The sequence below is a fragment of the Neofelis nebulosa genome, chromosome 6, assembly GCF_028018385.1.
Source record: "Neofelis nebulosa isolate mNeoNeb1 chromosome 6, mNeoNeb1.pri, whole genome shotgun sequence".
NCBI classification, from domain to species: domain Eukaryota; kingdom Metazoa; phylum Chordata; class Mammalia; order Carnivora; family Felidae; genus Neofelis; species Neofelis nebulosa.
This window is the reverse complement of record NC_080787.1, coordinates 25,940,822-25,965,144: the sequence shown is the minus strand read 5'-3', so window position 1 is coordinate 25,965,144 and position 24,323 is coordinate 25,940,822. Positions and strand designations below refer to the sequence as shown.

The 24,323-nt window shown below is 40.8% G+C and overlaps 1 protein-coding gene across 3 annotated transcripts in view; it reads right to left on the bottom strand.

Moving 5' to 3' along the window:
• Nucleotides 1–24,323, bottom strand: part of F13A1 (coagulation factor XIII A chain) — a 250,016-nt gene that overhangs the window by 121,243 nt on the left and 104,450 nt on the right. For all 3 annotated transcript variants that reach the window (XM_058733106.1, XM_058733108.1, XM_058733107.1), the window contains exons 9-11: nt 12,142–12,245; nt 10,663–10,751; nt 1,497–1,650 (exon numbers count right to left, since the gene is read on the bottom strand). In XM_058733106.1, the coding sequence (XP_058589089.1) occupies nt 1,497–1,650; nt 10,663–10,751; nt 12,142–12,245 (347 nt within the window). The remainder of the gene's footprint in view (nt 1–1,496; nt 1,651–10,662; nt 10,752–12,141; nt 12,246–24,323) is intronic.

Genomic DNA, 24,323 nt, shown 5'->3' with positions numbered 1-24,323 from the left:
ATGAGCGAATAAATGTGTGTATATTGCTGCTAGTTTCTTTCTCTTTTTCTATGGACTTTTAGTTTTCCTTTCCCGGCCTCTTTGCCTGTAACTCTATTACAAGAGGGCATTACTTGTTTGTTTGGTTTCATTGTACTTATGGTTGAAAAAAACTCTCATTTCAGGAAAAAGCCAAAAAGAAAAAAAAAACCCAACTTTGTATCTATGTTGTGCAATGGATGATAACCAATAGAAGGGAATGAACCATTTCAGAAATGCAGCAAAATCTCACTAGTTCAGATGACAAAAATCCTGAATTTCTAATACAATGCATGAGAGTTCTCAATTCAGCAAGCTTTCTCTTTATAGTGCAAATTGCTTTTTTAAATAAGAGCAGAGAGACTGTCTAAAATATTTAAAACAAATTCTGCACTTCTTAGCACTTCAGGAATACTGATGAATATTTAGGTATATGCTAATTACTTGTCATTTCTATCCATTCAGTAAAATAAATGCCACTCCTAAGAACCTCTGCTGGTGAATCATTTGTAAAATATACTCCACATTCTCCATCAAGGCACCCAAGCTCCTCTACCTCCTCTCTACTCCTGACCTTGGGTGGCTTTGTCTCCAGTCACTAGGCATTCTGAACTGATGGCTTAGTAATGTCTTCAGGACCCTAAACACACACTACTTCACACCTCCATGCCTTTAGTCATTGATGTTCCCACTGCCTGGAAGCCCTTGTCTATATTTCTTTAATTGTGGTCTGTGACTTTTCTTATCTTAGTCTGCTTTTTCTGGATCTCCTGGTTGGACAGAGTGTCCTCCTTCTTTGTTCCCAAGTTCCTTCTGCATGATGATCCTATCACTTTTCCAGGAATGGAAACTGGGTCCTGCTCACCATGGGGATCCCTGCCACCAAACCCAATTCCAGACATAGAGTAGGCACCTGGTACTGATTGAAATGGACTTGAACTCAATGGCTCCATTTGAAACCATCTACACAATAACTATTATTAACATTAACATTATTTTATAACTGAAACCTAATGGGGCTGAATTAGTGAGAATACACTGTCCTGTTAATATTGTATTATCTGTCTCAAGGGACTTTTGTGATAATTCAGTGGAACAATGTATGTGAAAATAGTTCATAAAGCACTAAACAAATGTGAATGGTTGTTTAAATTTCTGTAATTGAACTAAAATGATACTAGTTAGACAATGTTTTCTATTATTGGAAGTTAAGATTCTTTCGTGTTTTTGTGCGCAAGAATACATTCTATATATTGTATGAAAATAGACATGACTTTAAACCAAATCATTTTCACAGGCCATGTGAAAGGGAATTTTGCTCAGAGCAAACAAAGAGAACTACAAGGAAAATTGTGGATGTGGTGTGTTTACCTCATGAGAGTTTATAGTTCATTTTGCAGGACACATTTCATAGTGACAGTGGGGAAGTACCAAACAAGCTTGGGCAAAGAAATCTTCATTCAGTGGCAGTAAGTTACCTTCTTGGAATTTGTAGGTATCAGTAATATCCCTTATGCCATCTCCTCCAACTTCTTTGGTCACAATTAATTTCCCAATGTGGGTGGTATCAACGTTTTCAACCACATGAGTGCCATCTTTCTTGACTGTAATGTAAATGAGATCACTGTTGACCTAAAAACAGGAGAGGAGAGCATTAGCCATCATTCAATGTCCTTGTCACCAAAATCTCTCTCAGGGATGTAGTCATCTGGGATCCCTACAGTTGACATGTTCCTTTCTTCAACAACATTGGATTCACAGGGCTGGACTCATTTTAAAATGAATCTCAAGGGCAGTCTAGCTTCCATTAGCCACCAGGTGTCATAAGTTAAGAGTATCTGGACTATTGATTGTTCAAGCATCAACCATTTCTTTCTTCCCTTTTTCTTCCTGGTGAATCCCACCTCCTCAGAATGAGCCAAAAGCACCAAGCCTGTTACTTGCTTTCCCAGACTGCTTTTAAGCCAGCAGTGGCTATGTGACCTACTGACAGGAAGAAGAGGAAGTCTGCTGGGTGGCTTCTGGGAAGGATTCTCCTCCATTATAAAGGAGAGAGTTTGCCCTTTCCTTCTGGCTTTTGCATGTTTTCACAAGAAGCGACATGATGCTTGGAGCTTCTGTAGCCACCCTGGGACAGTGAAGAGAAATACCGCCAACAATACAAAGATGACCAAGTAGAAAGATAAGAAGCACATGAGGGCTTAGCAGTGCTGTTAAATATCTGAGTCAACCTTGGGACTGCTTCCTTTAGGACTGAGAAAAAATTATAGTTAAATTCCTCTTGTTTAAGTCATTTTAATTCTGTTACTTGTAGCTAAAAGCATTTTAATTGAAAAATTAGAAAATTTAGGCCATCAGGAAAAATTCAGGTAATTTTCTAGTGGTGCAGCAACTAAACCATGTTATTTGTGGTGTTTGGAAACAGCATCTTGGGGCCATGCTGGCTGACCCCCAAACTCTTCTGACATTCTGCCTTATACTCTACCTTTCAGAAACAATGTCTAAAGCTGTGCCTGAAGGCTGATTCCCACAGTGTCTCTTTTTATATTCTTTACAACCACTTTCTTGGGATCCCATTTACTAGCATGGGAGTGGGTAGGAAATACCAACTATGGTGCACTGTCAGAAGCTCCAGCTGAAAACAGTCCCTGATGTGTTCACAAAATGCTTTCTGAGCTGCAGATTCCTACTCTTTCAAATAGGACGATAATAGCACCTTCCTCAGGGTGGTTGCCAGAATTAACTAAAAAGATGTCTGTAAATTACTTATCATAGGGCCTGGAGTGGATCAAACAGTCAATAAATAATAATAATAATAATAATAATAATAATAATATCATAAATTAATATGTAAGTAGTACTGCCCAAATACTGTAGTGCTATAGTCCTAAAGATGGAAAAAATACATTTGGTCACTGACTGCCCTTGTAGGATTTACTTTCTAATAAAGGAGAGTCTGTGCATTAGAATCACCTGGGGAACTTTTAAAAAAATAGATGCCCAATCAAGGAGGTCTTGGGTGGGACCCTAAATCTATTATTTTTTTATATTTAATTTTTTAAATTTTATTTTAGGGAGAGAGAGAGCAAGCAGAGGAGGGGGAGGAGGAGGAGGAGGAGAGAGAGAGAGAGAGAGAGAGAGAGAATCCTAAGCAGGCTCCATGCTCCCACAACCCTGGGATCATGACCTGAGTCAAAATCAAGAGCCAGAATCTCAACTGACTGAGCAACCCAGGTGATCCTACATCTATTATTTTTAAAAGAAGTTCTGAAATACTGTCTTGGACAACCAGACCTGAGCACCCCAGCAATATGGTACAATAAGTACCTTGTGGGGGAACGTCTAAGATACCATGGGAGCACCTGGGGCAGTGGGGTGGGCCAGGGTGGGCGTGGTTAGGAAGTAACAGCCAAGTTGAAAGCTGGAAGATGCATAGGAATTAGCAAGCTAAAGGATCTCATGTTAAGTGTTCATAGCCAAACAACCAAAACTCACCAAAGAACACAAGGAAATTTTGGGAGGGAATGGCCATGTGTAGTTCCTTCATTGTGGGAAGGGTGTCACATGTGTATGGGTATGTCTGAACTCATCAAGATGTATATGTGAAATGTGTGCAATCTTTTACATTAATCATACCCCAAGAAAGCTAAAGAGAATAAAGAAAAAAAAAGAAGAAAAAAACAGAATGGAGAGAGGAAGGTTGTGACAGATAGAGAGATTGGCCACTGCCAGGATATCTGAGGGTATTTGAGAGACACACTGGATCAGCTGCAAGAACCTTGGGTTCTGATCTGGAATGCATACTTTTAGAAACTTACATTCCTGCTTCTATAAAATGAAAATAATTATACTTGTTCTGCCAATTTCATAAGAACGTTTTAGTGAGATAGGATCTATGTGAGCATGGCATATAAACTTTAAAACTGAGTAAAAATATAATGGTTCTTATTAGGTAATGTGGAACTTGATGATAGAACCCTAACTTTCCAAATTGAGGTTAAGAAGAACAACTTTTTGCTGTTTTCTCACAAAATGCTCTGAATTTACATGAAATCTGACCTCTACTAAGGAGAAAACAAGTAGCCATCATTTATTGAATAACCATGAGGTTTCAGGGACACTTACAAATTATGTAATTTAAACCTCACAACCATAGACATCTGATAATAATATATATTATTCTCCCTACTTTACAGATGAGGCTGCTAAGTGGGTCAAGAAGCTGTCAGCAAAGTGTGTGTAGTCACATAGTTGGTTCCTGCTAGAGAATGAAAATCCTGGGCTGGCCCACAGCCTGTTCCCTAACCTTCAACCTGGGCTCGCCCATTCCCTGACCTTCATCGTGCATTGCCTTTTCCACATGCTCCTGCCAGACCATGAGTGCTGCCATGAGATGGTGAGATGGTTTCATGCCTGGGGTTCAGGTGGTTCCATGGGCCTCAGATGTCTGAGGGGTGATAAATGGTGGCCTTGTTCTTTAGCAGAATAACCATGGCTTCACAGCACCAGCCATAGAATATGAAAGGCCAAAATATGAAATCAGAAATAGGCAATGACAGAGCAGACACCTAAGGAATATTTATCATTTGGCAGGGGCAGGGGTGGGGGGAGTTAAGGAAACTAAATGAGCTTCCTGAGAATTTTGGCTTTCCCTCTGGAGGAGACCATACAAGCCCAAACAGCTCCCTCCTCCATTTGCTAATTATAGCAACAATGCTGATAAATATCCTCTTAATAACAGCCCTTACAACAGTTTAGTTTTCCAGTGAGACAAGGCTAAATATGAAAGTGGCTAACTCATTGTTTCCTCTGGAGTATAGAGCTTAGGAAATTTATGTGGGCTAAAATCTCAGGCCAGCCCAGCAGTACTGTCCCTTGTGGAGAGAGGAGAGGAGAAACCCACATTTGAAATGGCTATTGCATATGTATGTCGGGGGAGTGTGGAGGGAAAGTATTCTTTCCAATCGACATTAGCAAGCTTTCTTTTTGGTTTCAGCCACCAGTGTAATGGTCCTCCATTTCGGCTGCATATGAGCCCCCGAGTGCTTAAAAGAGTACTGGTGATAACCTAGGGGCACCTGAGTGGCTCAGTTAGTTGACCATCCAGCTTTTGGTTTTGGCTCAGGTCGTGATCTCACAGTTCATGAGCTCCAAGTATAGCTCCAAGCAGACAGGGCAGACCCTGCTTGGAATTTTCTTTTTCTCCCTCTCTCTCGGCTCCTCCCCTTCTCTCTCTCTCTCTCTCTCTCTCTCTCTCTCAAAATAAATAAATAAACTTAAAAAAAGTACCAGTGATAGGCCCCCATCCAAGGCCAATTGCATGTCTGTGGTAGACTGTTATAAATACAGGTGATGCTGTAAAGAATATTGGACCTACACTGTATGACTTTAGGCAAGTTACTCAATATCTCTGAGCTTGGTTTTAAAATTCCCATTCTTGCAGGGCTGAAAGGTAGATTAGTACTGCTAGAGAAAGTCCTATGTTTAAGGGTAATTTCTTTTGAATCGAAAGGAGTCTTAGTGGCCTTCTAGTCCTATCCCTACATGTGAAGGGATGTGGTTATGCAGAATGTGGGCATCCCACCGTGAAACCCAGTGCTGGTTTCAGCACACCACACCTTTGCCTCCTTGTCACACAGGAACTTCCTAGTCAGCCTCTGCTGAGGTGCTGAGCCCCAGGGACTCAGCAAAGGTGGGCTGGGGCAGTGGGCTAAGGGTCCCCTCTCTACAAACTTCTGCTTGTGCCCGTGGAATGTGAGCATATGTCTACTGCTGGCAGAAGCTACAATTTTTACCAATAAGGATGGAAACTCTTCTCAGGGTCCAGGAAAATTTGCTTTGTTCACTCACTTTCAAGTAGAGATAACTACAAAATAGGCTGTGCAGAGAAAGTGATGCTCCTCTAGGGGCATATGGAGGCACAGGGTACCTGCTTGGTTGGAGAGCCTTTCTGGCACAATTGCCATCCGTCTACCCTGTGCTTGCCATTCCTTCAGCCTGTAGGGGTCGGCTACATGTTCAGGCACCTGTGTGTGCTCTCTGCTGCCCCATCCCTGGGCCTCATCTCCCGCCAGGACTTGCCAGCACCTGAGGGCACCATCTGGATCCTATCACTCTGAGACTGTTCTCAGCAGTGTACTCTGCATCAGATTTTGTTAGCTTGCTGGCTTGGTTCACTGACCCAACCATCCATCCATCCATCCATCCATCATTCATTCAACAAGTATTTATTCATGACTACAGTGTGCTAGAACTTGCTTTCAGTGATGAGGATACGTTCGTGGAGCTTATATTCTAGAAGGGAGAGAAGGAATAATACTAAGGCAGGATAGAAGGATAAAAGGGCAGGAAGTGAGATTTTAGGTGGGGTTGGGGTGGGGGGAGTGAAGGCCTTTTTGAGAAGGTGACCTGTGCAGAGACCTGGATACAGCAAGGGGTCAGGCATGCAAAGTGCGGTGGAGGCTGGGGAGGGCTTTCCTAGCAAAAGGAACGGTATATATAAAGACTCAGAAACAAGAGTATGTTTGCATGTTGCCAGAAGAACAAGGTCAAGATGGCTGGAAGGAAATGAGGAAGGGATAGGGGTGGCAGGAAAGCCAGTGGCCAGATCACACAGAATCTTTTAAAGACTTATTATGCAAAATTTTATTATAACAGTGGTGGAAATCCATTAGAAGGTTGGGGGCAAGGGAGTGATGTGTTTTATTTACAATTTTAAAGGACAATTCTGGCTGATTTATGGAGAACAGACAGGAGAGGGGTAAGAAAGCAGAAGGGAGGTGGGCTAGGGGTCAAGTTCATAGAGCTCAGTGTTGTACCGAGCCCAAAGGGTAACAATGGGGATCACAGACCTGGGTGGACACATGGTGTTTTTGGAAAGTATTTCCAGCAAGATGCATGAGGAAGATTAAGAAGAGAAGCCAATCTGATTCCCAAATCATATATGGTAGTTGAATAAATAGAAAAATTATTTTAGATCAAATAGGAGCCCTAAGAATGGACTAACAAGTGGTAGTGAAATAACCTTGAGTTGAGAACTGCTGACCAAGAGCAAGGGAAGATGCAACGTAGCTTCTGAGCAATGGAGCAGTTATCCTGGCCCCGGGGGACTAGCTGTCATTGCTGCAAACATCAGCTCAGTGCCAGGGAGGGAAGGGGGAGTGTGCATGTGCAGGAATGTGCATGCATGTGCAAGTTTGGGATGGAATGGTGTGAAGGGGAGGACAGAGACAGTAAGAAGCTAAGATAGACGCGAAGCAGCAACACCCAAGCGTTCAGTGGACATGGGAACTCAGGAGGGGACTCTGGACTTAGGACTGCTCTGCTCTCACCCTTTAGAAGCTGTAGGCCACCACGAGCGAGGGAGAGAAAAGGCAGATGGGCTTCTAAAACGGAGGCCTTCTCAGAGCATGAGAAGGGAGGAGGGCAGAGAAGTGGGCATGGCATCAAGCCCTGGAAGAAATCCAGACACATGAAGAATACATTTCTACAATGGAGGAGGAGAGGGAAAGGGGCAGAGGTGGAATGCTTCCCATGCACATGCCTCTTTTTTTATTTTTTTCAATTTGAGTACAGTTGACACATCATATTACATAAGTTTCAGGTGTACAACACAGTGATTCAACTTCTCTATACGCTATGCTGCGCTCACAAGTGTAGCTCCCATCTGTCCCACACAGCGCTATTACAACATCATTGACTACATTCCCTGTGCTGTGCCTTTCATCCCTGTGGTTTGTTCTAAAACTGGAAGCCTGTATCCTCTGCTCCCCTTCACTTCTTATTTTGGATTCTGCTTTCACTGAAGGAGACCATGGCTCTGAGAAGATCAAAACACGTCAGCGAACATGATGTTTAATCCAGCCCGGAAGTGAGTAAGGAATGACCAAGAAAGTCAGCGAAGCGAGAGGCAAGAAAAGGCAAACTCGGCCGACCGCCTGGGGTGTCAACAGGCAGGCTTCCGCAGCCAGCGGATGGAAAAGGGAAGGAAGGATGTAGAATGAACCTGAGTCACGGACACTCTCATTAAAGTTAAATACGATGCCCCCCATGCGGTCTTACTCTGGGTACCCTTGAGAAAATATTCCTCACACACTTTGAACAGCTTGAGTGTCTCTTATAAATGGCTCAGCCCTGGGGCTCAGCCCGTGCCAAAGCAACAAATTGTATGCTCTGTCAGACAAGTCTGCAGTGGCTGAGAGAAGAGTAATTATGATCTGTGAATCCCGATGACACGCATAACACCCCGATCTATATTTAATAATAGCAAAAAGCGTTTGCATTAACAGCTATTAGGCAATGCACTCTTGGAGAGAGGTCTCCTTCTTTGCAGCAATAAAGCACAATAAAAATATGAAAACAAGTCTTTGTGAATTTTAGAGTGATTTCCCATTAAGAGGTTCTCCCAGCATCGTAAATTATCAGTTGGCGGCTGGGGAGGTTGGGAGAAATCTTCAAATCCCAAAGTGAAATCGAGGGGATGAAATTCTAAATATGGTCTGCCTGTTTCCCCCAGGCTTCTAGCAACTGCAATGGTAGTTTCCGTGGAAGAAATACTGTTCCCTTTGCGTATTTCAAATGCCCGATCTTGTTGTCTAAATATTCACACTTCCTAATGTTTACTTCCTAAATGTTTACTTCCTAAACATTTCTGGATGCTGCCTCCACTTTCCCTGCTCTGCTGTTGTCATTTGGGGGGGTTCAGGCCCCTGCCTTCTCAGGTGGGAATGGAGAAAGCACAGCCTCCCAGCTCCCCTTCCCCCACCCCTCCGAGGCACCACCTTCAAGTCCAGGCTCCTTCGGGCTTATGTCTCTCCCCTGTGGTGGAGGGGAGTAACCATTTCTGAGGATATAAAGTCCCCACTTCCAGTTCCTTCTGCCTTCATCTTTGACACCCCTGATGCATCACTTTTTGTGAGTCTGCACAGCTTGTAATTTCCCATATACACCATCCTGATGCTCAATTTGTCCCCTCTGCCTAAAATTCTTTCCTTCCTCCGTCATCTTTCTTACCCCCTTGGCCTCCGTGTGTTCCCACAATGCTCTGCTCATCCACTGTGGCTATCACACAGGTGTCATTATTGTCTGCCCTCATATCACCCTCCCTCCCTGGACCATGTCTTATGGCCTTTACTGTCCTACTCAGTTCCTGACCCATATTTCTCAACTAACAAATCTGCATGTATTAAATATAGATCATTTATCACCTACATTGCTTATCTGACAATTAGTTCCACCGTCTCTCGTATTACTGTTATTTAACTTTTGATGTGCCTTGTGTACTGTCACCTCCCATCAAGAATCTATATTCTTAAGGGAAGAGGCTTCTGAATTCCCCACAGGACAGTGCCTGCCACATATTTATAACAGGTATTTATTCATTCCTGAGTAGTAATAGAGTGTGATGGTTACTGGCATGAGCATAAGTACCTGCCTGGTTTTAGATCTTAGCATTATTATTCATTAGTTCAATGAATGTAGAAAGGTTACTTAACCACTCTGCCTCAATTTTCTTTTCTGTAAAATGGGAAGAATCATAATACTGATTTTATTTTATTTTACTTAAATGTTTATTTATTTATTTTGAGAGAGAGTAAGCAGGGAAGGGGCAGAGAGAGAGGGAGGGAGAGAATCCCAAGCAGGTTCTGCACTGTCAGTACACAGCCCGATAAGAGGCTTGAACTACAAACTGTGAGATCACGACCTGAGTGGAGATGAAGAATTGGATGCTTAACCTACTGAGCCACCTAGGCGTTCCCATAATACCAACTTTAAAGGGTGACTAAGAGCCTCAAATGGTAGGCAAAGTGATTACATAGTAAGAACTCAGTATACAACAGACATTACTCCACTGAGTTTATTGGTGAAACTATACTCTGGGCAAATCCTGCCTCTCAGCCTGTCACATGTTTCTCTGCTCTCTACTCCCTGCCCTCAGCAGCCTCCCAGCCTTCTCCTTTACCAACACCTCTTATATCTAATTTGAATTTTAGAGATCCCCTTGGAGTAATCTCCAACCACCTCATCTGCTTCTAGTCCCCATCCACATCTTCCAGAATTTCAGACCCTTCACCAAAGTGTCCCCATCAACCCATTAAGTGTGCTGCCTCCAGGCTGCCTTTCCCTCCCCTCCATATTCCAGAAATTTGGCTCTCCCTCCCTGTGGACGGAGGATGGCCTGGAGTGGCAGAAAATGGGTTGCAGTTCCCAGACTAAGACCATGTCTGGCGTGCATTTGATTTTGTTTTTACATGAATAGCTAGGTTAGTCTGGGAGTGAAGCAGTATGCTCTGAAATTTCAATTCATGGACTGTCTCTACCAATCTTTAGCTGAAAGATTCACTTAGCCACTTAATTTCTTAGGAGCAGTTGATACCTATTTCATGGGCATGAAAAACTAAGGTAAGGTTAGTAACGCAATTGCTTTTCAAGGAGAAAATCCTAGAATATCAAAGAAAGAAAAAAGTTAAGTAACAACTGCATTTTAATTTAAGAGCTTAGAGGTTGGAATGATGTCTAGTTAACTTTGTAGACATGAAACACATGCCATGTACCTGAAAAATTTAGAAGTAACAACCTGGTGTATTATTTTTCAAGTGTTAACAGGTTGGGGAAGAAAGCACTTTTCTACAGTTTTTCACTTACCTCTGCAAAAACAAAGGGTGCATCAAACTGGAAGCAAATATGACCATGCTTAATGGCTTGAACAGAGGCTGGACCACACCGATACATCCCTGCATCACACAGAGGAAGGGAAGTATGAGTTTGTCATCTTCAATTCTGTCCAGACGCAGATACAGGCTCTGTAGAGGCAAGTGTTCCCAACTTCATTGCTGAATTAGCCCAAATGCTTCCCATGGTCAGAGAGGGCAAATGACCAACATGTATAATCAAGATGGCTTTGTTGGAAATGTCTCCTCAAAAAAAAAAAATTTGAAGCCATGAGAAGCATGCAGGGCATCACTATTTCTGTGTCTGTTCTTCCACCTACAACACATACTCAAGTGTGTTTGTACCGAGCTGTTTGCCTACATAGGCTTGATCCTTTTACAACCAACTGGTGTTTGGAATGTTGGAAAGGGTAATGTGTCCCTAGTGGTTGTGTTGTTATTTGTTTTGATTCTTGGTTTTTGGTTTTGGACATTATGGACATATGTCAAGTGTTAAATAGGGAAATTTGGACATTAACCACACATGTTGATCAATGCCCAACATGCATTCAGGAAGTTAGTAGGTATATGAATACTTTGATAAAGTTCCTTATTTTAACCAGCTAACTCTAGTTAATAAGAAATTAACTGCCATTAGTCATCTCTGATGTCTCCTCATGATATATGATCCAGAACACCAGAAAGTGTTGAACATTCTTCCTCAAAATCCAGCATAAATAAAGCATAAGAGACTCTTATGAATAAGTAATGAATGTTTATGGATATATATGTATATATACATACGTCAATATCTCATATCAACACCTGAGGAAGTAAACATAATGTCCCCAGGCCACTGATGTTTATCATCATATTAAAGAGAAATGGAGGCTTATGATGTGATTTTATAAAAGTCTGGGGGAGGTCACAGCTGCCGCTCATTGCTTAGCATAGCCTGTAAGTTAGATGACAAATACTCACATACTTAAGTTTTGGAAGAAATCAAACAACATAAAAAGAAATCAGGTTCTGGGAAAACAACAATTTAAAGGATGATCTGTAACTATTTTTTGAGTTCCTTATTTTCTCTACTGCCTTATATCTTATAACTGTATATCACAGAGGGCTGAGTGAGGTATATTTTAGAGCCTAGCAAAAATGCTTACACAGATATATTTTTTTCTCTTGTCTTCAAAACTGCTTATCAAAGCAAGAGTAGATGAATTATATATGTTAAGTTTTGTGCTTTTTAAAAAAAATTTTTTTTTACCAGTTATAGAATAATCAGGGGAAAGCCAGCCATTGAAAGGAAATTAAACCTGATTGACAGGCAGCTAATACTGTACATGTGCCCAGGAAGCACACTTTTGATGTTGGTTCCCAAAGGGAGTGTTTCCCACACATCAAAAGCAATCCTAACAGCAAAATAAAGATGGCAGTGAAAGAAGTTCCCTGAGGGAAGATGCAGTTTTACCATCACTGTTTTCCTGGGGGGTGCTGTCCACGACTTGCCAACCTCCAAATCCAACAGGAAGATCAGACCTTTTCATCCAGGCTTCATTCCAGCAGTGGTAGTTCCTGAGAAAACACCGCTCTGGTGAGATTAAACTTCCCATCCCATTCAATAAAAAGTTGACCAAAACTCCTGCAAATATGCTATATACAAATTGCTGGAATGGCTTAAACCAAATTGAAGACTCCGAGAGATATTCTGGCCTTGAGTTTGCTGGGAAGATGCATTCCATTGGCACCATGGGAGGGCACCAGGTATCTGAACATGGCTCTTTCCCTCTAATATCAGTTTCAAGACCACCCAGAGCATTAAACAGGTTTTTTTTAATGTTTGTTTTTGAGAGAGAGAGAGAGAGAGAGAAAGAGAGAGAGAGAGGGTGAAAGAGAGCATGCATGCATGGGGGAGGGACAGAGAGAGACACACACACAGAATCCAAAGCAGGCTCTGTGTTGATAGCACAGAGCCTGACACAGGGCTCGATCTCATGAACCATGAAATCATGACCTGAGCTGAAATCAAGAGTCTAATACTTAACAGCCTGAGCCATCCAGGCACCCTAAACAGTTTTGATCTTAACCACTCTCTGCTTTAATGAAACAGAAAGCACTATGTGCTAAACGGGTAGAAAAAAAAAGTTAATTGAAATAGAAATACATATATGTTTGAATTTCTTTTATATTTATATTTATGCATATTAGATTTATAAAAAGCATATTTCCTGTAACAATTAAGCAATAAAATGCTTGTGTTTATGGGCTTAGGCCATTGCCATAGAAACTATAACATTAACTCCTGATTATAATTGTCTCAAATTTGTGGTAAATTTCCATTTGGTGTCCAACAAGAATAAAAAGATGTCAGAACAAGTATCTCTTTACCCTTTATCAAAGGTGGTCAGTCTACGAGCTGAGGGTCATGCAAAACTTTTCAGAACTTCACATGTGACCCTTAAGACAAAACCATGGAATAAAATGGTATCACGAATTATATTGTTATGTCCTTGGAAAGACCTGAAATTATATGACAGTATAGAAAAAAATGAGAGCACGTTAACCTGTCTGTGCTATAGAAAATATTCATATAGTAATAACAATTTAACAGGGTGAGGTAGTTCTTGCAGTCTTTGTTTATAGCACTGTTGAATTTCAAATCCAACTACAGTTATCCTTTGCCTAAATGTCCTTCAATGTCAGGAATTCGGACATGTTCCCATCCCTGAGTTCGGCTCATCTTTGATTGGCTCAAGTCAGAGTTATTAATTTAATGATGTGCCCTTTATGTACCAGGCTAGGTGCTGGGGATGTGTCAATGACCAACACATAGGTTCTTGCCCATAAAGACCCTCATGATCCAGGAGGAGTGACAAATAGGTAAACCAATTTTCTGTGAGGCTTAAACAAGATAATGCATATAAATGCCTGGAATGCAATAAGTGCCCCAAAATAGTTAAGTCTGAGACTTTTAAAAATAATTAGGAGCAGTGGTTTTAGCTACAGTGGAAATTGGTTTGGGATGCACTGAGGTCTCAGTGGGGCAACTCTCAGGGTGTGAAGAAAAGCTTCACAGCAGGAGTGATATTTGAGCTAAGTCCTGAAAAATGTGGGAGTTTAGAAAGTCGAGAGATGAAAGAACAAAATTGTGGAGGCATGAAATAGCCCACACGGCAAGTCTGGGGGACTGCACACTGTTTGTTGCGGCATGAGGGCGCCATGCTCCCATCTCTGTGTGCATGGGGGAAGGAGGGGTGGGAGGCAAGCATGGGCAGGAAGTCACAAAACTGACAAATAGCATAGCACTCACTGTGTGCCAGGCACTGTTGTCAAACTTTTATGTTCATTGGTACATCTGATGTTCCCATACCCTATTAGAAAGGTACTATTATTCTTAACTCCAGTGTGCATGGGAGAAAACAGGAACACAGAGAGGTTAAGAATCTTACCTGAGGTCACACAGCTGGTTAGCTGTGGAGCTCTGGGGCCCATGCTCTTAAACCATGAGCTATGCCATAGGGGAGGATGAGACTGTGAGATCCTTTTATCACAAATCAAATAATTGAGCTCTATTCTTGGGCAAGTTAAATTTGCAGATCTGTCTTTGTGGAAGGTGGGTGGGGTGGCAGGATGGGTGACAGAGCTGAGGTGGCCTCCATCCCTTGGGAGGGCAGGGAGCCATGGGCGGGTACTGCCGACAGGCTTGTGGTGGTGAGGGAGATGGATGAAGGAAGGAAGACTTTCATGTTTCCAGGGAGTATGCTGGCTCCATTTACCAAGACTGAATGAAGGAGGAAGAGAAGACGGTTTGTGTTGGGGTGTGTGTACTGGGTGGGTGACAAGTTCAATTTTGGATGTGATGAACTCTGGTGCCCATGAGAAACCCAGGAAGTGAAATCCTAGAGACATTTTTCCGTGCACAAGTGACACTCGGGATTGGACAAGTTATTGGTGTCTGCACTGCTGGTGGAGGAGAGTGAGGACAGAGCCAGAGGAGGGGAGCACGGGGAGCACAGGTTTCTCCCCTCAGAGTGATCTAGGTTGTGAAGATAGGGCAGTGGCTAGAAGGTAATGCAACACAGGGAGGATTGTTTTGGTGATTTTCACATTAGAAGAGATTGTTGTGCCTACAGAGGAGGAACAAGTGGACAGGAAGCAGGAACAGAGAATAGGAGATGGAATAAAAGATGGGAATACAAAGAGCACAGGAGGATGAGGTGGAGAGTCAGACCATGCATGGGTGTGGAGGCATTGTCCGCAGGGGGAGGGAGATGTAGATGTAGGTCAAGGTCAAGGTGTGGAGGTGTTGGACAGGCACATGAGGTTGGTTCCCACTTGAGAGCCTGCATCTTTGCACTAAAGCTGGAAGGAAGGTCACTGTGAGCTTAAACACGACTGCTCACCTCCCTTCAGAACAGTGAAAGTGCATCATTAGGCAGAGAGATCCAGTGAAACAGCAATGAAACATTTGCAAAATCCCAAATGGACATAGTCCTGCTTCCTACACAATCCGTGTAGGCAATCTGTGTTTAGCAATCCTGGCTCTTGCTAAGATTCCACTGTTACACCACTACCCTAGATTAATAGATGGCAGAATCTCCTTATTTAAATTCAAATACCCTGAGCCAGGTTAGCCTTGAACAAGATAAACATGCTTTGAGTTTCAGATCTCAGATAAGGAACTGAGGTTGGGGCTGGGCCTTAGACAGTGGGTGGTAAGCCAATGGCTGTGCTCCCAGGCCGGCCATGAACAGAGTGGGAGGGTGCTACCTCCGAAGCCATGGGGCTTTTTTTAAATCATGCCATTCTCTCTGCTGAAGAATAGCCAGGGAGAACTCATGCCATGAGAGTTCACTTTGGGCTGGATGTTAAGTATTTCTGGTTACACATGCTTGTCTTTGATTTCAAGGTCCCCCGTGAAAGGGACTAATATTTACAGACTTTTCTGAATTCCATTTCCTTGCTCTGCAGGTTGGGAAATACATATGCTTCCTGAAAGGTTATTTTAAAGTTTCTTTATCTAGATCTGTCATGGTCTTTCTGTTTTCATCTTGTAATTTCATTATGCATTCGTAACATGAGTGATTCACTTCTGGCGTTCTGTCTGGTTCCCCATCACATTCCCAGCACTAAAGCTAGCCCTTAGGAATTGCTTGGTTGAAAAGCAAGGACAACCTTTAGTAAGTGTAGGACATCTCCAAGGCAGGTGTAATTAAACTCTTGTTTGTTTGTTAGCTATTAAGATTCACAGTTTTATATTTTCTCAGAGGCTTCATTTGAAACCTGACTTCTCACTCTACAATCAGAATGCACAGTGTCACTTTAAAGGTAAAAGAAAATTATAAACCTTCAAAGTGATCTAGTTTTCTTGTTGCTGGTTTCTAAAGAAGTGGTGTGGAAATTAAAATAAAGCCCTCATTTCATTGAGAGCTATTTAATCAAGTTGAAAATAACTTTTTTGAGGGAGAATAACGATGGGGGTGACAAGTGACAAGTGCTTTATGTTACTTTTTGTCTGTTTCCTGCAGTGACAGCTAGTGATTTCTAGAACTTCTTTCAAGGATGCTAATAACTCAGCAGAATTGGTACAAAGGACCCACAGAATCTTCACCAAAGGCAGATCCTCACTGGAAAAATAGCATCATGCATTGCTGAGGGACCTTCAGAGGGACTGTCATAGCATTGGTTTAGTTTATCCCTTCAGTAAACCCCTTTCCTTGGAATTTATATGCACCAAATAATCTTTGCATAGGTGCAAAGACAAATATATCTGAATGTTCATCCTTGTGTAATTTGCAAGAAGAAAAATCGGAAACAGCCTAACTGTCCAATATGTGATTGTTTTGAAATATGAAACAGAATTTATTCAGCCACAGAAATGCAGATCTACATTTATTAGGCAGGATAGATACTTATGGCATATTAAATGTTAAAAATCATACTCCAGAACACACACAGTGTATGTGTTCATTGTACATGTAGATATGCGTGGAAGGCAGAATTTTAAATGACCTTCACTCTTGTATAATTTCTTCCCCTTGAATGTGGGTGAAATCTATGAATAGAATGGTGTATCATGCCTGTGATTATGTTACTTTATGTGGCAAAGAGGATTTTCCATATGTAATTAAGGTAATTAATCTGTTGACTCTGAGTTAATTAAAAGGGAGATATCAGGGTGGGCCTGACCTAATCAGGTAAACTCTTTAAATCTGGGTGTAGAGGTCAGGGACAGAGCAAGGTGGAGACCTGAAGCAGCAGAGACATTCTCCTACTAGCCTTGTAAAAGATGGAAGCTTCCATGAGTTCTACAGCTGCAAGGAACTGAATCTTTACAAGAAACTAAAAGGGCTTCAAAGAGAGCCCGGAATATCACATGGGACCATGGCCTGAGCTTACGCTTTGATTGCCATTACTTGGGACCTTGAGCAGAGGACCCAGTTAACCTGGCCCAAACTCCTGACCCAGAGAAACTGAAAATAAACTTGTGTTGTTTTAGGCTGCTAAGTTTTTTGTAATTTGTCATGCAGCAATAAAAAAATGAATATGATATGCAAAGAGACATATCAAAGGATACTTAAGGAGATACTGGAAATTTTCTGGGCAGTTAGAATATGGATGACTGACTTCTGTATGATTTTTTCAGCAATGTTTGAAATTTTTATAATAAACATGCATTAGTACCCCCTTCCCCCCTCCAAAAAAAAAAATGTAAGTGCACAGTTCAAAATTTGCTCTGGTTCTAACCACTGGCTCAGGTCATATCTACAGTTGCTAGAGCTCATGGGATGTTGAAGACATAGAGAACACAGCTGAGATCTAGATGGGCTTTGGGGCTCTGTGTTCTAGATGTTCAAAGATAATGAAGTGGATAATTTAACAAGGAGACCTTTACCGCCTTTAACTTGGCTAACTGCTTAAACACTCCACAGGGTCATCTCATTTACAATCTGTCCAGGAAGTTTTCACTAAAAGGGAAGAAAGAGCTGTGGGCTTGTAACCCTGTTTTTGCAGCTTTATTATGGTTCAAGGGAAGGTACAAATAGGATCGAGAGAAAGCCCTAGAGGAGATGTGTTGGACCAACTTCAAGTGTAAACCAAATATTTGAATTCTTTTACTTTAAAAATGACAGGGGGTGGAAGAAAGATACTTATCTTGCAAATTGTGTATTTGTAGCAGATGGGCACAGCCCCACTTCCCTGGCTCATTTGTTATACTCTTAATCCAGGCAATGAGATTGGTGACAGAAATGACAGCACACCCTGAAATTGTTTAGATCTGGCCATTCCAATGGCGGTAGGCATGGGGTGGGGTGGGAATTGTTGAAAGAAGTAGGGACAAGTTGGTGGGTTCTGAGGCTTGTTTAACAAGACATTCCAAAGAGGAAATGAAAGCTTGGACCAAGAAAAAACTTGTCAGTTAGGAAAGGTAATGAAGCAAGACAACAAAAAGGAATTATTCAGAGAAAGGGAGGCATGCTGGAAGAATCTTTTATGGTGCTGGGAGCTGGGAGCTGGGAGCACTACCCTACTTTAGAATGCAGCTGTTCATAGTTAGGGGCTGTTGAAATACTAAAACCAGGAAGGGACATTTAAAATCTTGCTGGGGTTGTCATTCAAAGTCAGAGGTCCAATCAGGGGGAGACCAGGCTAGTGTCACCCCCCCATCCCCCCAAAGAAACCAACTGCCCACCAAGAAAAAAGAGAAGTAATGAAGGTATTTGTTTTGCATGTCCTTTGCATTGGAGGGGTCCTCCGATGAGAAAGTAGTTTAAGCACAGTCTGATGTAGCATGAGAGATGCCATTAGAGGGGGGTAGAAGATGGGGGGTGGGCTTGGGAATGATCTGTAACTCCCAAAATGAAACTATGAGGTGCATTTATAGAAGAGGTGATGCTCAGAATAATTAATAACTGCTCAGAAACAGACATGAATCAACTGGAAGCTGCAACCAATCAGAAAGGACACTCAGCCTAAATACTGTATGTTCCTAGCAGTATGTACAGGATAAATGCCAGCTCAGATGTATTCAATTGGGTATACTGTACCATAGTACCTAAGAAGTTTGTTTCCATTTATGAAGTTTTCTGGGAGTGTGTCTTTCCTTAGTCCTTAGCCTTTCCACTCCCTTCTTAAGCTTCCAGGTACTGGTTTCTTGCATGTTTATTGAGAGCATTTTATAGCAGCTTTATTAATAATAATTTTTTTAAAAATTAGGGGATGATCACATAGATTTATTTTTTTCTCTTCTTTTGATAGTTTCCCCTCTTTTTTTTTAGCGTTTATTTATTTTTGACAGAGAGAGAGACACAGAGCATGAGTGGGGGAGGGGCAGAGAGAGAGAGAGGGAGATACAGAATCTGAAGCAGGCTCTGGGCTCTGAGCTGTCAGCACAGAGCCCGAAGTGGGGCTTGAGCTCAATAACCACAAGATCGTGATCTGAGCCAAAGTCGGGCACTTAACCAACTGAGCCTCCTGGGCACCTCTCTCTTTTTTTTTTTAAAAGTTATTTATTTATTTATTTATTTATTTATTTATAGCACACAAACATAGGAGTGGTAGAGACAGAGGGAAAGAGAGGATCCCAAGCAGGCTTCACTGCCAGAGCAGAGCACAATGAGGGGCTTGAACTCTCAAAATGCAAGAACATGACCTGAGCTGATGCTCAAATGACTGAGTAACCCAGGTGCCCTGATACCTTCCCCTGTTTTGATTATCTGTTTTACTTTTCTCATTATGGCCCCAGAAAAAGGGTAAGATAGAGAATAAAACTAAATTTGGCAAAAACAAAGCAAAAACAAAACAAACAACTCTTAAAATGCTCAGGAAGTGATGTCATCTGTCCATATGACCCGCATTTGCCATTACTTCTTAGCAGAAGGCTCTCTGTAACTCTTCTGGGTTCCCTGTGCTGGATTCAATTTGAACATAAGGCCCTGTCCACCTTTACTACTCTCTCTGGCATAGAAAATTAGGAATTGATATCCCATCTGAAAATGAAGAAAAAATTGGATTTTGAGAAGATTTGTTTTGGATAACTCTAATGTATAAAAAATGCCTATAATAAATCCTGCCCAAGTTTATCCATAATCATTGAAGGGATTTAAAAAAAATACAGCCAACAGTCTCAATAGGTACCAAAATTATCATTTTGCATTATAAAGCTCTTTATGAATATAAAATTCTAAGGTTGATAGCTCTTATTTATACAAGGTTTTCTAGAGGTCTTATTAATCATCAAAAGAAATTAATACATTCAGTATAGCCTTTGTCGTGTATATTTTATTAGCTTCTTTTTTTAATGTTTATTGTTTACAGACAGAGAGAGACAGAGCATGAGCTGGGCAGAGGTAGAGAGAGAGGGAGAGACAGAATCAGAAGCAGGCTCCAGGCTCTGAACTGTCAGCACAGAGCCCGATGTGGGGCTCAAACTCACAAACCATGAGATCATGACCTGAACTGAAGTCTGACACTTAACCAACTGAGCCACCCAGAGGCCCCTATATTTTATTAGCTTTTAATTATGTAAAAACTGGTAAATATTGAATGGTATGTATGATGACTCTCTTAGGCAGAATTTATGAGTAACCAAAACATGATATTTTTCTTATTAATGAAAATATCTTAGTGCTTTCTATGTGATTTATCAGATGGCTCTCACTTTCTCTTGAATTTTAATTTTCTGAGATGTATTTGTAGTAGCCTTTGATTTTTTTAACTTCTCAAACTCCCTCCTTGCTTTCTCTCAAGTGGATGTTGAGTATATTAGGGACTTCAGGTCCTCTTTGAAGATATTCTCTTATAGGACTATCATAGGAAAGGGAAGTCTATGGAAATGATTTTCAACCTTCAAAAAACAATGCCCCTTCCTAGTTTTAAAGCAAATATTTTATAACATTCCTTTATTATACTGAAATTAAGACCATAGATAGCTTTTTACACACAATTTCTAAAAGAGCAATATAATACCCTATAATGTACAAAATAAATAGAGAAATAAAAGGGTATACATAAAATAACACGTCTTTCAACAGGTATGTGTCAGGAAGATGATACTAGATGCTAAAATATTCCTACAAAATGTAAAACTGTGAAGGAGTGTGGTAGACTCCTAATTTGAAATCACTTGTGTAGTGGTTAAAAATGTGCTCTAAGGAAACATTTCTAAAATGGTAGAGTAAGGACTTCCAAGAAAGTGCTCCTTCACAATAACAATGAGAATACTAACAAACATGATGAAAGCCAACTTTTCCAGAACTCTGTGAATGAACTGAAGACTTACAACAATCTGAAGACTTAGTCAACAAAAACAAATGGATCTCATTAAGAATAGTAAGTTTTGTAGCATTTGAATTTGCCTTATTCCCACTCCCCCTCTCCATAGCTCCATGGTAGTCATGAAAGTCAGCAGCTTCACAAATATGGTAGCTATAAAAACTTCCAGCCTAGCAACCAATGAAGGGGAGAAAATGGGTTTGTAACTCCCTAAAAGCACCATCTCCAAAGAATGGTCACTAGCTTGTTTGGCAGTTTTCTGAAAATCTCCATTCCCAGGACTTCTTTTTATTTGATTTGATTCAGACTTCACTCTCTGCAAATTACATTATCCAAAGGATGTTTTTCACAAATAATTAGAAGCAACTGTTTAAAATCATGGTTGCATAAAGGGGTGACACCAATTGGTGATAATAAAAGGCTGGCTCCCTAATAAACTTAAAAGGAAACCCTAAGGACTGAAATGTTCACAGGGGGCTTTGAACAACTTTGACATACTCTTGAGTCTAGGTGGCCACACACATATGCAGGGCTGTGAGCATTCCCAAGAAAGCCCTAAGAGGGTTCTAAATTCTCATTTCTAGCTGATCTCGAGGTACTGTGCAAGCAGGAAGTAAAGGCACCAGCAGAATTATAAATTTGCTGATGGAGTGTTGAAGACCTTCTTCCAACAAACAGAGAGCTCCTTAGTAAGACTGAGGCCTTGTTAGTTCAAGGTATTTAAATAAATTTTTGTCCAACTGTTAACTGACCATTAAGCTAACCCAGCAGAGACATCTGTGGCCACACATGATAAAGAATGGACACTTGACAGAATTAGTCTGGGAAAGTCATCAAACAAACAAACAGCAGCAGCAGCAACAACAACAACAACAACAACAACAACAACACAAACATCAACAACAGACTCTGGGGAGCAGGAAATCTGATTTACAGAGTTGTCACATTATGTTATTTAAAATGTCTAGTATTGTTGGGGCACCTGTTGGGTGGCTCAGTCGGTTAAACATCCGACTTGGGCTCAGGTCATGATTGCACAGTCCATGAGTTCAAGCCCCGCATCGGGCTCTGTGCTGATAGCTCGGAACCTGGAGCCTGCTTCAGATTCTGTGTCTCTCTCTCTCTCTGACCCTCCCCTGTTCATGCTCTGTCTCTCTCTGTGTCAAAAATAAATAAACATTAAAAAAATGTCTAGTACTGTTTAAAAATGGAAGACATGCAAAGAAACAGAAAAGTATGGTCCATATACAGAAAAACAAACAAACAAAAACAATCAAGAGAAACTGTCACTGGGGCGTCTGGGTATCAGTTGAGTGTCTGACTTGGGCTCAGGTCATGATCTCACTGCTTGTGAATTAGAGTTCTGTGCCAGACTCTGTGCTGGCAGCTCAGGGCCTGGAGCCTGTTTTGGACCCTGTATCTCCATCTCTCTGCCACTCCCCCACTTATGCACAGTCTCTCTCTCTCAAAAAGAAATAAACATTTAAAAAAATTAAAAATGAAGAGAAACTGTCACCAAGGAAGCCAAGACATTGGGTTTACCAGACAAAAAGTTTAAGGTATAACAAACATGTTCAAATAACTAAAGAAAACCATGTGAATGATGTCTAATCAAATAGAGGATATCAATGAAAAAGATAACAATTATGAAAAGGAATCAAACAGAAATTCTGGAGCTGAAATATTTAATAACTAGAATGAAAAATTCAAAAATTCACTAGTGGGTCTCCAAAGCAGATCTGAGTAGACACAAAGAAGAAAGAATAAGTGAACTTGAAGATAAGTCCGTTGAAACGACTAGTCTGAATAACAGAAGAAAAACTATGAAGAAAAATGAACAAAGCCCCAGAGACATGTGGGATACCAGCAGGTGTACAAACATACTCATAGTGAAGGTCCCTGGAGAAAAGGAAAGAGAGAAAGGAGCAGAAAGAATATTTGAAAAAAATAACAGCTAAAACTTTCCAGATTTGATGAGACATTAATGTATATATCTGAGAAGTCAAAAAATCTCAAATAGGACAAACTCAAAGCTATATATATATATATATATATATATATATATATATATGTGTGTGTGTGTGTGTGTATACATACATTTATAGATATATATATACACACACACACACACGCACGCGCCTAAATACCTCAAACTGCAGAATGATGAAAATAAAGAGAAAATCTTGAACACAGTATGAGAAAAGTGATTCATTATGTATAAGAGATCACTAATAGGATGAAAACTGACTACTCATCAGAAACCATGGAAGCTAGAAGCCAGTGGGATGATATGTTCAAACTGCTGAAAGAAAAAGTTAAATAAGAACTGTATATCTAAGAAAAGTATCCTTCAAAAAAGAAGGCAAAGGTAACTACATAGAGAAATAAAAGAGTATAAATGTATATTTGCTTTTAATTCTTCTTTCTGATTTTATTTATTTATTTATTTATCTATCTATGAGAGGGAGACAGAGAGTGAGTGGGGGAGGGGCAGAGAGAGAGGGAGACACAGAATCCGAATCGGGCTCCAGGCTGTGAGCTATCAGCACAGAGCCCAACATAAGGCTTGAACCCATGAACTGTGAGATCATGACCTGAGTTGAAGTCAGACACTTAGCTGACTGAGCCACCCAGGCACCCCAGATTTTAAAGACAGCTTCATAAAGCAGTAATTGTAAATTGTGTTGGTGGGCTTATAATGTAGAAAGATGTAATCTGTATTACAATAACAGAACAAAGGCAGGAGGAGTAGAACAGAGTTTTTGAATGCTATTGAAATTAATTGGTATTAGTATGAACCAGGTTGTTTCAATTTATGGTTTTAAATTGTAATCCCCAGGGAAACTACTAAGGAAAAAAGTGAAATATATACAGTCAAAAGAAACAGAAAAAGAATTAAAATACTATACCACAAAATATTTTTTTACACAAAGTAAGAAAGTAATGGAGAAATAGGGGAAGAAAAAGACATAATGCATATGGAAAGGATATAGTAAAATGCACATATATATCAGTACTTACATTAAACACTTGTAGACTAAACACTAAAGTCAAAAGGCAGAGACTGGCAAGATGGATAACAAAACTGCATGTTTTATCCAAGAGATACACTTTATATTCAAAGATGCAAATAGGTTGAAAGTAAAAAGATGGAAAAACAGGCTGTGAAAATAGACTCAAAAGATAACTGGAGCAGCTATATTTATGTCAGAGAAAATAGACTTTATGACAAATATTGTTACTAGAGACAAAGGAGGAAATTTTATAATGACAAAAAGGTAATGCTATTAGGAAAACATAATAATCATTAACATACCCATATCTAAAAGCAGAAGGGAAAAATAGACAATTTAACAACCAGAGATGAAGAGTAGGGGG